Source organism: Pecten maximus, chromosome 3, assembly GCF_902652985.1.
Source record: "Pecten maximus chromosome 3, xPecMax1.1, whole genome shotgun sequence".
NCBI lineage: Eukaryota > Metazoa > Mollusca > Bivalvia > Pectinida > Pectinidae > Pecten > Pecten maximus.
Genome location: NC_047017.1, coordinates 52,238,780 through 52,253,188, shown reverse-complemented (window position 1 = coordinate 52,253,188; position 14,409 = coordinate 52,238,780). Strand labels below are relative to the sequence as shown.

General features: G+C 44.7%; 1 protein-coding gene across 1 annotated transcript in view; it reads right to left on the bottom strand.

Annotated features, from left to right (window-relative positions):
• LOC117324529 (potassium channel subfamily K member 2-like) overlaps positions 1 to 14,409 on the bottom strand; it is an 18,087-nt gene extending 3,678 nt beyond the window's left edge. Inside the window, exons 1-5 of the mRNA XM_033880440.1 lie at positions 14,130 to 14,409; positions 7,782 to 8,071; positions 6,445 to 6,606; positions 3,416 to 3,748; positions 2,923 to 3,104 (exon numbers count right to left, since the gene is read on the bottom strand). Coding sequence (XP_033736331.1) covers positions 2,923 to 3,104; positions 3,416 to 3,748; positions 6,445 to 6,606; positions 7,782 to 7,923 — 819 coding nt within the window. The 5' untranslated portion in view covers positions 7,924 to 8,071; positions 14,130 to 14,409. The remainder of the gene's footprint in view (positions 1 to 2,922; positions 3,105 to 3,415; positions 3,749 to 6,444; positions 6,607 to 7,781; positions 8,072 to 14,129) is intronic.

Here is a 14,409-nt window from a genome sequence, read left to right as displayed (position 1 = left end):
TTTCTATTGGAATTCATTCTAACTTGGTTCAAATTATCAGCATGGGATGACAGTTTGATGGTATGTACATGTTGGCCCTGGTTGACCCCCAGGGGCTGGTGGGCGGGGCCAAAAAGGGTCAAATTGACTGAAATTTCAAAAATCTTCTTCTCTACTCTCAGATATATTAGAATCAAATTCTCTTCATAGATGGAAGGCTCTTAAGGTGCTTTACCAAAATTGTGAATTTCATGACCCTGGGGTCTCACGTTTGCCCCTGGGTAGGGGGTAAACTTTACTATAGTTTATATAGGAAAATCACATTTTTGACTTATTTGTTGGATTTCTATTGGAATTTATTCTAACTTGGTTCAAATTATCAGCATAGGATAACAGTTTGATGGTATGTACATGTTGGCCCTGGTTGACCCCCAGGGGCTGGTGGGCGGGGCCAAAAAGGGTCAAATTGACTAAAATTTCAAAAATCTTCTTCTCTACTCTCAGATACTGTATGTTAGAATCAAATACTCTTCATAGATGGAAGGGCCTTAAGGTGCTTTACCAAAATTGTGAATTTCATGACCCTGGGGTCTCACGTTTGCCCCTGGGTAGGGGGTAAACTTTACTATAGTTTATATAGGAAAATCACATTTTTGACTATTATTTGTTGGATTTCTATTGGAATTTATTCTAACTTGGTTCAAATTATCAGCATGGGATTACAGTTTGATGTTATGTACATGTTGGCCCTGGTTGACCCCCAGGGGCTGAAGGAGTGGGGCCAAAAAGGGTCAAATTGACTAAAATTTCAAAAATCTTCTTCTCTACTCTCAGATATGTTAGAATCAAATACTCTTCATAGATGAAGGGGTCTTATGGTGCTTTACCAAAATTGTGAATTTCATGACCCTGGGGTCTCACGTTTGCCCCTGGGTAGGGGGTAAACTTTACTATAGTTTATATAGGGAAATCACATTTTAGACTATTATTTGTTGGATTTCCATCGGAATTTATTCTAACTTTGTTCAAATTATCAGCATAGGATGACAGTTTGATGGTATGTACATGTTGGCCCTGGTTGACCCCCAGGGGCTGGTGGGCGGGGCCAAAAAGGGTCAAATTGACTAAAATTTCAAAAATCTTCTTCTCTACTCTCAGATATGTTAGAATCAAATACTCTTCATAGATGAAGGGGTCTGATGATGCTTTACCAAAATTGTGAATTTCATGACCCTGGGGTCTCACGTTTGCCCCTGGGTAGGGGGTAAACTTTACTATAGTTTATATAGGGAAATCACATTTTTGACTATTATTTGTTGGATTTCTATTGGAATTTATTCTAACTTGGTTCAAATTATCAGCATGGGATTACAGTTTGATGTTATGTACATGTTGGCCCTGGTTGACCCCCAGGGGCTGAGTGGGCGGGGCCAAAAAGGGTCAAATTGACTAAAATTTCAAAAATCTTCTTCTCTTACTCTCAGATATGTTAGAATCAATACTCTTCATAGATGAAGGGGTCTGATGATGCTTTACCAAAATTGTGAATTTCATGACCCTGGGGTCTCACGTTTGCCCCTGGGTAGGGGGTAAACTTTACTATAGTTTATATAGGGAAATCACATTTTAGACTATTATTTGTTGGATTTCTATCGGAATTTATTCTAACTTTGTTCAAATTATCAGCATGGGATGACAGTTTGATGGTATGTACATGTTGGCCCTGGTTGACCCCCAGGGGCTGAGTGGGCGGGGCCAAAAAGGGTCAAATTGACTGAAATTTCAAAAATCTTCTTCTCTACTCTCAGATATGTTAGAATCAAATACTCTTCATAGATGAAGGGGTCTTATGGTGCTTTACCACAATTGTGAATTTCATGACCCGGGGTCTCATTTGCCCCTGGGTAGGGGGTAAACTTTACTATAGTTTATATAGGGAAATCACATTTTTGACTATTTGTTGGATTTTTATCGGAATTTATTCTAACTTTGTTCATTTCCCATAGATGCTTTGTCCTATCCTTTGCCCTTTCCCCAGCTGTCCGTCAAATTGCAAATTTCCCTTTTCCCCATATTGACTCATACTCTTCCATGAGTCTTGTCTTTCCCATCATTTGTTCTCCCTGGGTCCCCATGTTGCCCTTGGGATCTTTCTATTCATTGGCCTGTTGTTTCTTTCCTACTTCGTTACGTTCCTTTCCTGTCCCCCATGATGGCGGGCCTTTGATTTCTCTTCTTTTCCCCTCAATTCTCTTGATCGTCTTAGCCCCAATTTCTGCCTGGTTGTCTATTTCGTCCCCCATGGCTGCCTTTGGTCATTCCCCCCCCCCCCCCTCCCCCCATGCTGCCTTTGTCATTTTCCCCCATGCTGCCTTTGTCATTTTCCCCCATGCTGCTTTTGTCATTTTCCCCCATGCTGCCTTTGTCATTTTCCCCATGCTGCCTTTGTCATTTTCCCCCATGCTGCTTTTGTCATTTTCCCCCATGCTGCTTTTGTCATTTTCCCCCATGCTGCCTTTGTCATTTTCCCCCATGCTGCCTTTGTCATTCCCCCCCCCCCCCCCATGCTGCCTTGTCATTCCCCCCCCCCCCCCCCCATGCTGCCTTTGTCATTTTCCCCCATGCTGCCTTTGTCATTCCCCCCCCCATGCTGCCTTGTCATTCCCCCCCCCCCCCCCTGCTGCCTTTGTCATTCCCCCCCCCCCATGCTGCCTTTGTCATTTTCCCCCATGCTGCCTTTGTCATTTTCCCCATCACTTTGTCCATTTCATCATACCTTTATCATTTCCCCATACCTTTGTCTTTTTCCCCATACATTTGTCATTTACCTCCTTTTCCCAAAACCTTTGTCCTTTTTGTCATACCTTTGTCATTTTCCCCACACCTTTGTCGTTTTCCCCATGCTTTTGTCCTTTATCTAATACCTTTATCTTTTCCCCATACCTCTGTCTTGCTGCCATTCTTTTTCTCTTTCTTTTTTGTGATTTCTGAGTCCGCCTTTTCTGCTATTTTTGTGTACTCTGCTTGTGCTTGAGATATGAGCGAGGCTATGTAGGCTAGTCCAATACATATCCAAACCAACGTGAGCAGACGATAGGCCAGTCGATACGCGGCGTTTTCAGTCCCTTTGGCGAAAAAAGGAATAAATTGATATCACAATCATTCTTACTACACACTAATATACATGTATATATATTTATGATTTCAGAATATTAAATATAGGTTAAATTGAGTCATTCAGTACAGATCCTTACAACAATGAGATCTTTTCACTGTTCCAAACGGTTTGCTGTCTGAAGGACTTCAATAACATTTATTTTTTAACCATAAGTGACGTCACATGTGATGGCGATGCAACGGAATAATGACGTCAGAGCGTTATTGTCATTTGACATAGTTTTCTAATCATTCTGACATCGAAATAGGCTATACTCACCTATGACGAAATCCCCAAATCCTATCGTTGTCAGTGTAATTATACAGTAATAAAGGGCCTCGCCGTACGCCCAGTCCTCAATGGCGCCGAAAACGGCGGCTGGTATGAACACTAGAATAATAAGGCCAGTAAGAGGCACGATTAAAGCCTTAAGACGATGCTCGGCGACTTCGTGGTTCTTTGAGAATTTCTTTTCCTGAAATGACTTTGTGAGTCCTGCGATTTTATCCCCAATCCCTGACAGAAACAGTGCACAGAAAGGTATTCCTATCAGGGCGAAAACCACAATGAAGGCACGGCCGCCGTTCGTGGCTGGGCTCTGGTTACCGTACCCTGGAAAATAATATTAACATCAAAGTAAATCAAAAATGACATTAATTTATATCAATAGTATACCCCTTAACCTTGCCCGAAGTCACTTACACCCCCTTAACTTTATCAGGAGTCACTTACACCCCCTTAACTTTATCGGGAGTCACTTGCACCCCCTTTTAATCTATAATTACTGTAATATCTAACTATAATTTCTAGTATATAATTACTTTATTATCTAGCTATAATTTCTAGTATATAATTACTTTATTATCTAGCTATAATTTCTAGTATATAATTACTTTATTATCTAACTATAATTTCTAGTATATAATTACTTTATTATCTAATTACAATTTCCAGGCTATGAGTGCCATATAGAATCGTATTTGTGTTTATTTCTGTCTGAGATCGACACATTGCGGTTATACACTGATGAATGTATTGGGACAGCCATGGTAACTTACATCTATAGACTATATCTACAGGTATAAATCAATACACACAGGATGTTTGTTGTTCGCTTCAAAAATTCAATACGGAGAGAAATTCAATCTAGTCCACTCTATATGGGGGAAATAGCAAATGACAATTGAATTGCATTCAGTTCATACTAAATGTAATTCTGACAGGTTGCAAAAAACTTTTTCTGCATGGCGGGGTTCACGCTTCATTTTCATAGTGAATGATTCCCAAAGGTTCTTTGTGAGTCAGTATCCGTTCTTTATAACTGGTACCCGGGGATCTGTTACAGTATACAATGTAACAATGTATATATACGTATGTTTTAGGATTATCGATTAAAACGTTGAAAATGATATAGTCTAATAGTATTATATCCGCATCATGAAAAGGCACAATCCCAATGGAATTGTTCCCTGTTGTCTCAACCCCAAGCGGATCTCCGGGTCCACCGCCGGATATTTCATGTTCCCTTACCCCAAAGTGGACCACCGGATATTTCCTGTTCCTTTCCCCAGATTGGACAGCCGGATATTCTCTGTTCCCTTACCCCAGAGTGGACCGCCGGATATTCCCTGTTCCTTTCCCCAGATTGGAGCGCCGGATATTTCCTGTTCCTTTCCCCAAAGTGGACCGCCGGATATTCCCTGTTTCCTTTCCCCAGATTGGACCGCCGGATGTTCCCTGTTCCCTTACCCCAGAGTGGACCGCCGGGTATTCCCTGTTCCCTTACCCCAGAGTGGACTAGCGGATATTCCCTGTTCCCTTACCACAGGGTGGACCGCCGGATATTTCCTGTTCCCTTACCACAGAGTGGACCGCCGGGTATTCCCTGTTCCCTTACCCCAGAGTGGACCACCGGACATTCCCTGTTCCCTTACCCCAGAGTGGACCGCCTGGTATTTCCTGTTCCTTTCCCCAGATTGGACCGCCGGGTAATTCCTGTTTCCTTACCCCAGAGTGGACCGCCGGATATTCTCTGTTCCCTTACCCCAGAGTGGACCGCCGGATATTCTCTGTTCCCTCACCCCAGAGTGGACCGCCGGGTATTTCCTGTTCCCTTACCCCAGGGTGGACCGCCGGATATTCTCTGTTCCCTACCCCAGAGTGGACCGCCGGATATTCTCTGTTCCCTTACCCCAGGGTGGACCGCCGGATATTCCCTGTTCCCTTACCCCAGGGTGGACCGCCGGATATTCTCTGTTCCCTTACCCCAGAGTGGACCGCCGGGTATTTCCCGTTCCCTTACCCCAGGGTGGACCGCCGGATATTCTCTGTTCCCTTACCCCAGAGTGGACCGCCGGATATTCCCTGTTCCCTTACCCTAGAGTGGACGACCGGATATTCTCTGTTCCCTTACCCCAGGGTGGACCGCCGGATATTCCCTGTTCCCTTACCACAGGGTGGACCGCCGGATATTCCCTGTTCCCTTACCCCAGGGTGGACCGCCGGATATTCTCTGTTACCTTACCCCAGAGTAGACCGCCGGATATTCTCTGTTCCCTTACCCCAGGGTGGACCGCGGGATATTCCCTGTTCCCTTACCCCAGATTGGACCGCCGGGTATTTCCTGTTCCCTTACCCCAGAGTGGACCGCCGGATATTCCCTATTTCCTTTCCCCAGATTGGACCGCCGGGTATTTCCTGTTCCCTTACCCCAGAGTGGACCCGCCGGATATTCCCTGTTCCCTTACCCCAGAGTGGACCGCCGGATGTTCCCTGTTCCCTTACCCCAGGGTGGACCGCCGGATGTTCCCTGTTCCCTTACCCCAGAGTGGACCGGCGGATGTTCTCTGTTCCTTACCCCAGATTGGACCTCCGGGTAATTCCTGTTCCCTTACCCCATGGTGGACCGCCGGATATTCTCTGTTCCCTTACCCCAGGGTGGACCGCCGGATATTCCCTACTCCCTTACCCCAGAGTGGACCGCCGGACATTCCCTGTTCCCTTACCACAGGGTGGACCGCCGGATATTCCCTGTTCCCTTACCCCAGAGTGGACCGCCGGATGTTCCCTGTTCCCTTACCCCAGAGTGGACCGCCGGATGTTCCCTGTTCCCTTACCCCAGAGTGGACCGCCGGATGTTCTCTGTTTCTCTGTTCCCTTACCCCAGAGTGGACCGCCGGATATTCTCTGTTCCCTTACCCCAGAGTGGACCGCCAGATATTCCCTGTTCCTTTCCCCAGATTCGACCGCCGGGTAATTCCTGTTCCCCTACCCCAGAGTAAACCACAGGGTACTTCCTGTGAACATACCAATAGTAGTGACGGCCGTCATGGAGAAGAAAACCGAGTTTCCATAGTCCCAGAGCGAGGCGCTGTCAGACTGGTTGGTGGCGATGATACCCTGGTCGTACGCTGTGATGACAGCCCTGACAAACGTCTCCAGTTCATCAGACGTCACACACGTCTTGGCCGCTGTAATAGATATTTACTCGATTATCTCCCCTGTCTTGACATATGTCTTCTCTTAGAATGGGGCCAGGTTATGAGCGAGATATATCGTTTGTAATTCTTATAACGTCACGGATGAGATATGTCGTTTTTTAATTCTTATAACGTCACGGATGAGATATGTCGTTTGTAATTCTTATGACGTCACGGATGAAATATTTCGTTTGTTATTCTTATAACGTCACGGATGAGATATGTCGTTTGTAATTCTTATAACGTCACGGATGAGATGTCGTTTGTTATTCTGATAACGTCACGGATGAGATGTCGTTTGTTATTCTGATAACGTCACGGATGAGATATGTCGTTTGTAATTCTTATAACGTCACGGATGAGATATGTCGTTTGTAATTCTTATAACGTCACGGATGAGATGTCGTTTGTTATTCTGATAACGTCACGGATGAGATATGTCGTTTGTTATTCTTATAACGTCACGGATGAGATATGTCGTTTGTAATTCTTATGACGTCACGGATGAGATATGTCGTTTGTTATTCTTATAACGTCACGGATGAGATATGTCGTTTGTAATTCTTATGACGTCACGGATGAGATGTCGTTTGTTATTCTGATAACGTCACGGATGAGATATGTCGTTTGTTATTCTTTTGACGTCACGGATGAGATATGTCGTTTGTTATTCTTATAACGTCACGGATGAGATATGTCGTTTGTAATTCTTATGACGTCACGGATGAGATATGTCGTTTGTAATTCTTATAACGTCACGGATGAGATGTCGTTTGTTATTCTGATAACGTCACGGATGAGATATGTCGTTTGTAATTCTTATAACGTCACGGATGAGATATGTCGTTTGTTATTCTTATAACGTCACGGATGAGATATGTCGTTTGTAAATCTTATAACGTCACGGATGAGATATGTCGTTTGTAATTCTTATAACGTCACGGATGAGATATGTCGTTTGTTATTCTTATAACGTCACGGATGAGATATGTCGTTTGTTATTCTTATGACGTCACGGATGAGATATGTCGTTTGTAATTCGTATAACGTCACGGATGAGATATGTCGTTTGTAATTCTTATAACGTCACGGATGAGATATGTCGTTTGTAATTCTTATAACGTCACGGTTATGATATGAAGAAAGAAGTTTCTAGTTAAACTTACCCAGGAAATCCGTGAAGGTGGATCTAGTGGTTGTTTTAGTGTCCGATTCGTTGGTTTCTTCCAGTGCCATCATCACAGCGCCCCCTATCAGGACATACACAGCCAGCGCCAAACCTAGTATCAATAATGTCAACTTCTTCATAACTGTTTCCTGTAAATCAGAGCGTCACAAGTTTGATTGTTCTAAGTCGACTGTCGAAATTCACGTCTGTCAAAATAGAGCTCGAAGACAGTTCTTCAAGACAAAACCATTCCAGTTCTCGAGAAAAAATCTCCCTTCCTGAGATCACCTGAAATTAGAAAAACAGATGTATATATTAATGAATCTTTATTTTTTAGGGGGAAAATGAATTTCAGTGTTATTCGTACAGAGTCCCAGGGGGACTTGACTCTAATTCCCGGTCCATGGTATATATAAGTTGTCTTCCTTCGTCATTTGTGTTTCTAAGCTCTATATATATATATATATATAAGGGTCGTTTATTCTTCGATATACTTTCACGTGCGGGGGAATTCAAAATATCTCTGCCGTTGGTCGCATAGCGTTCTAGTGTTGAACATGATGCAGTCACGCTAGTATCCGCCTTCGGCCCACGTTTGCCGAAGGGTTCATTGTGGTTTCTCCAGTTACTAAAACATTATTCTTATTGTATTTTATTGTATTTCCTGTACTTCTTATATATATTATGTGATTGTAGTTGTAATTTTTTGTGTTTTGATAAAGGGGCGGATTGCCTCGAAAATTTAACAAACCTTATTGTTTACACTGTTTGAATTACTTCTTTGCCCATATATATATATATATATATACATATACGGCCCGTGGACGGGTATGAAATTCGTACCGAGTCCCTGTGGTTAAGACCCTACTTACTTATATATCTATTATAACACAAATAACGTCGCGTGCATCAGTGCAGAATTCTGTATAATATACAATCAGCTGCTTACTTTAACATAAATAATGAATACTCCCCGGCAGTAAAAGTCTAACTAGCCGGCATGTCAACCTATCGATAATGAATACTCCCCAGCGGTAAAAGTCTAACTAGCCGGCATGTCAACCTATCGATCAAATATCACCTATCCAAACCATAATGTTCAGTATCGTTAGCTTGAAACATTAAAACACAAATATTTCACCAAAGGCAAAAATGAAATTCAAATTAAAGGTATGCTAGTATGATATAAAACAATATCACCTATTTAAACATTTTCTATTTTTATGTTCTTTGATAAAAAAAAATATCTGATTTTGAAAAATTCAAAAAAAAAAAGCTATTTTTTTTAAGATAATTAAGCATTCATACAGCTGATCGCTCTTATAACACCAATAACATGGAGCTATACTCCGATATAGTCTTAACGGCACAATCGATTGTGTCAAGTCTTTTAAAATGTTTTATTTATTTCTTTTCTTTGTTGTCACGGGTTCAATCCAGTGGAATGTTTTATTAATAATCAAATATGTTCAATATTTTCGTTAAATGGCCATAGAGGCGACTCTAATCTATATAAGGTTTGAATACACTAGCTGTTTTTGTTTACCCTTCCACACTACACTCCGGTGTGGTTCCTATGGCCAATGGAACTTTACATAAATTTCACTCCAATTGATTTTTTTTTTCATGCGGAAGTATTAGACGGCTGACACGACAACAGTGACGCATCGTGTAAAGGATGATAGTGATAGAGATGTGTGTGAAATCAAAGATATGTTTCTCAATACGTTATGCGTATCGTGAATACGTAGTGACACGGCAAACTGAGGCCGTTTAGGGACGTATCTACTCATCCGTATCGTGAATACGTAGAGACAGGCGAACTGAGTCCGTTTCGGGACGTATCTAGTCATCCGTATCGTGAATACGTAGTGACACGGCAAACTGAGACCGTTTAGGGACGTATCTAGTCATCCGTATCGTGAATACGTAGAGACAGGCGAACTGAGACCGTTTAGGGACGTACATATTTATCTAGTCATCCATATCTTGAATACGTAGAGACAGACAAACTGAGACCGTTTCGGGACGTATCTAGGGACGGGACACTATACACCTTATGCTAATTAGCCAGGATTGTTTGTCTAACTATTGTTTATGTACTCTGTTCTTACCTTAGCACTCTCTGTAGATAACTTGGCCCGCCTGTTTGTAAGTACTCACGTCACCGAAACATAAGACCAGCTTATGATACCAAATCAACCCCCAACTTTCATTATCGGCCATACACATAGACAAGATCACAAATTTATTTCCTGTCTTAAACATAATTTCTTTGTTTTTCTCTCTTCTTTCGTTTATGATGTAAAAACAAAACAAAACAAAAAAACAAAAAATAAACCAAATAACAAGCATGCATGTACCACAGGGATCGGAGAATTTGTTACCGTCTGTGTCCTTGTCACACATTAAGATTCGGTAAAAATGACACACCTGGATGTTCATCAATATAGACTGTAATACATTCTCAGGCCTTTGTGACGTGTACCTGTACTTAATGTGTGTCCAATCCTTGGTTTAAAACTTAATTTATATCAGTATGATGTTGTCAGTTTATCTTTCAGTTCTTCAATTATGATATTAAAATCTCTGAAACATTCAGGTAATATTCATAGAGATTCAGAATGTCCTAACAGTAAAAGATCTCGATCATCTCTTCAGCAGTTCGGGTGGCTGGTAGGCATGTATCATTGTAATACGTATAGTAAATATCCAGACGGAATCTTACCCCGTACCGGAGTGGTTACGACTGGAGGTAATACTTACATAGGTGTGTAAGTCTTTCTGATTGTGTTTGTATGCGTCATGAATCCTCGTTAGATCCTAAATATCTCCAGTTTAGAATATAAACTGTTTTATTAATTTCCCGTTAGATAGGTTATTACGGGGTTGAGGTACACATGGATATAAATGGCCACCGACATCAATATCAGACTATTTTGGAGTTGTTCACTGCACATTCTTTCAGTCAAACAATTATTAACAACAAAACGCCTCTTTACAAATGCGGTCACCGTGATCGCTTCTTACGCTTACATGACTGCTTCCATCGAGTGTTGTATTCTGTGTTTCTATTCAATAGACAGTGTAGGGTTCACAATTTAGAACCAGTCATATACCCATACTAGGTTGGGGCAAGAGTTAACTGTCAAATGTCTGTTGGTGTCCCTATAGACACCCGTTCTTACATCACCCTGACTGTTGGTGTCCCTATAGACACTCGTCCTTACATCACCCTGACTGTTGATGTCCCTATAGACACTCGTCCTTACATCACCCTGACTGTTGGTGTCCCTATAGACACTCGTCCTTACATCACCCTGACTGTTGGTGTCCCTATAGACACTCGTCCTTACATCACCCTGACTGTTGGTGTCCCTATAGACACCCGTCCTTACATCACACTGACTGTTGATGTCCCTATAGACACCCGTCCACACATCACCCTGACTGTTGGTGTCCCTATAGACACCCGTCCTCACATCACCCTGACTGTTGGTGTCCCTATAGACACCCGTCCTTACATCACACTGACTGTTGATGTCCCTATAGACACCCGTCCACACATCACCCTGACTGTTGGTGTCCCTATAGACACCCGTCCTCACATCACCCTGACTGTTGGTGTCCCTATAGACACCCGTCCTTACATCACACTGACTGTTGATGTCCCTATAGACACCCGTTCATACATCACCCTGACTGTCCCTATAGACACCCGTCCTCACATCACCCTGACTGTTGGTGTCCCTATAGACACCCGTCCTCACATCACCCTGACTGTCCCTATAGACACCCGTCCTCACATCACCCTGACTGTTGGTGTCCCTATAGACACCTGTCCACACATCACCCTGACTGTCGGTGTCCCTATAGATACCCGTCCTCACATCACCCTGACTGTTGGTGTCCCTATAGACACCCGTCCACACATCACCCTGACTGTTGGTGTCCCTATAGACACCCGTCCTCACATCACCCTGACTGTCCCTATAGACACCCGTCCTCACATCACCCTGACTGTTGGTGTCCCTATAGACACCCGTCCACACATCACCCTGACTGTCCCTATAGACACCCGTCCTCACATCACCCTGACTGTCCCTATAGACACCCGTCCACACATCACCCTGACTGTTGGTGTCCCTATAGACACCCGTCCTCACATCACCCTGACTGTCCCTATAGACACCCGTCCTCACATCACCCTGGCTGTTGGTGTCCCTATAGACACCTGTCCTCACATCACCCTGACTGCCCCTATAGACACCCGTCCTCACATCACCCTGACTGTTGGTGTCCCTATAGACACCCGTCCACACATCACCCTGACTGTTGGTGTCCCTATAGACACCCGTCCTCACATCACCCTGACTGTCCCTATAGACACCCGTCCTCACATCACCCTGACTGTTGGTGTCCCTATAGACACTCGTCCACACATCACCCTGACTGTCCCTATAGACACCCGTCCTCACATCACCCTGACTGTCCCTATAGACACCCGTCCACACATCACCCTGACTGTCCCTATAGACACCCGTCCTCACATCACCCTGACTGTTGGTGTCCCTATAGACACCCGTCCACACATCACCCTGACTGTTGGTGTCCCTATAGACACCCGTCCTCACATCACCCTGACTGTTGGTGTCCCTATAGACACCCGTCCTCACATCACCCTGACTGTCCCTATAGACACCCGTCCTCACATCACCCTGACTGTTGGTGTCCCTATAGACACCCGTCCTCACATCACCCTGACTGTCGGTGTCCCTGTAGACACCCGTCCACACATCACCCTGACTGTCCCTATAGACACCCGTCTTCACATCACCCTGACTGTCCCTATAGACACCCGTCCACACATCACCCTGACTGTTGGTGTCCCTTTAGACACCCGTCCACACATCACCCTGACTGTTGGTGTCCCTATAGACACCCGTCCTCACATCACCCTGACTGTTGGTGTCCCTATAGACACCCGTCCACACATCACCCTGACTGTTGGTGTCCCTATAGACACCCGTCCACACATCACCCTGACTGTTGGTGTCCCTATAGACACCCGTCCTCACATCACCCTGACTGTCGGTGTCCCTGTAGACACCCGTCCTCACATCACCCTGACTGTCCCTATAGACACCCGTCCACACATCACCCTGGCTGTCCCTATAGATACCCGTCCTCACATCACCCTGACTGTCGGTGTCCCTGTAGACACTCGTCCTCACATCACCCTGACTGTCCCTATAGACACCCGTCCACACATCACCCTGGCTGTCCCTATAGATACCCGTCCTCACATCACCCTGACTGTCCCTATAGACACCCGTCCACACATCACCCTGACTGTTCCTGTAGATACCCGTCCACACATCACCCTGACTGTCCCTATAGACACCCGTCCTCACATCACCCTGACTGTTGGTGTCCCTATAGACACCCGTCCACACATCACCCTGACTGTCCCTATAGACACCCGCCCACACATCACCCTGACTGTCGGTGTCCCTGTAGACACCCGTCCACCCATCACCATGACTGTCCCTATAGACACCCGTCCTTACATCACCCTGACTGTCCCTATAGACACCCGTCCACACATCACCCTGACTGTCCCTATAGACACCCGTCCACACATCACCCTGACTGTTGGTGTCCCTATAGACACCCGTCCTTACATCACCCTGACTGTCCCTATAGACACCCGTCCACACATCACCCTGACTGTCCCTATAGACACCCGTCTACACATCACCCTGACTGTTGGTGTCCCTGTAGACACCCGTCCACACATCACTCTGACTAACCCTATAGACACCAATCCACACATCACCATGACTGTCCCTATAGACACCCGTCCTCACATTACCCTGACTGTTGGTGTCCCTATAGACACCCGTCCTCACACCACCCTGACTGTTGGTGTCCCTATAGATACCCGTCCTCACATCACCCTGACTGTCCCTATAGACACCCGTCCTCACATCACCCTGACTGTCCCTATAGACACCCGTCCACACATCACCCTGACTGTTAGTGTCCCTATAGACACCCGTCCTCACATCACCCTGACTGTTGGTGTCCCTATAGACACCCGTCCACACATCACCCTGACTGTTGGTGTCCCTATAGACACCCGTCCTCACATCACCCTGACTGTTGGTGTCCCTATAGATACCCGTCCTCACATCACCCTGACTGTTGGTGTCCCTATAGACACCCGTCCTCACATCACCCTGACTGTTGGTGTCCCTATAGATACCCGTCCTCACATCACCCTGACTGTTGGTGTCCCGTCTACAGGGTGAGGTTAGATTAAGAATGTGAATTAATACTTTACCTTATATTCCTGATCGTGTATGTCCCATTAACTCCGTGTATCTCCCATTAACTCCGTGTATCTCCCATTAACTCCGTGTATCTCCGTGTAGTTCAATGCTCTGTGTGTATCTCCGAGTACTACTACCACGTGTAGCGAGTGTCACCACATTACACGTGGGCGTGCCGATTACCTGTGGTCTGGTAACGACAACACCACATACTGGTATACCAGGTAAGTATAATATGGTATATAACCCAGATATTGAACTAACATATTAACCTACACGGTTAGAATGAGA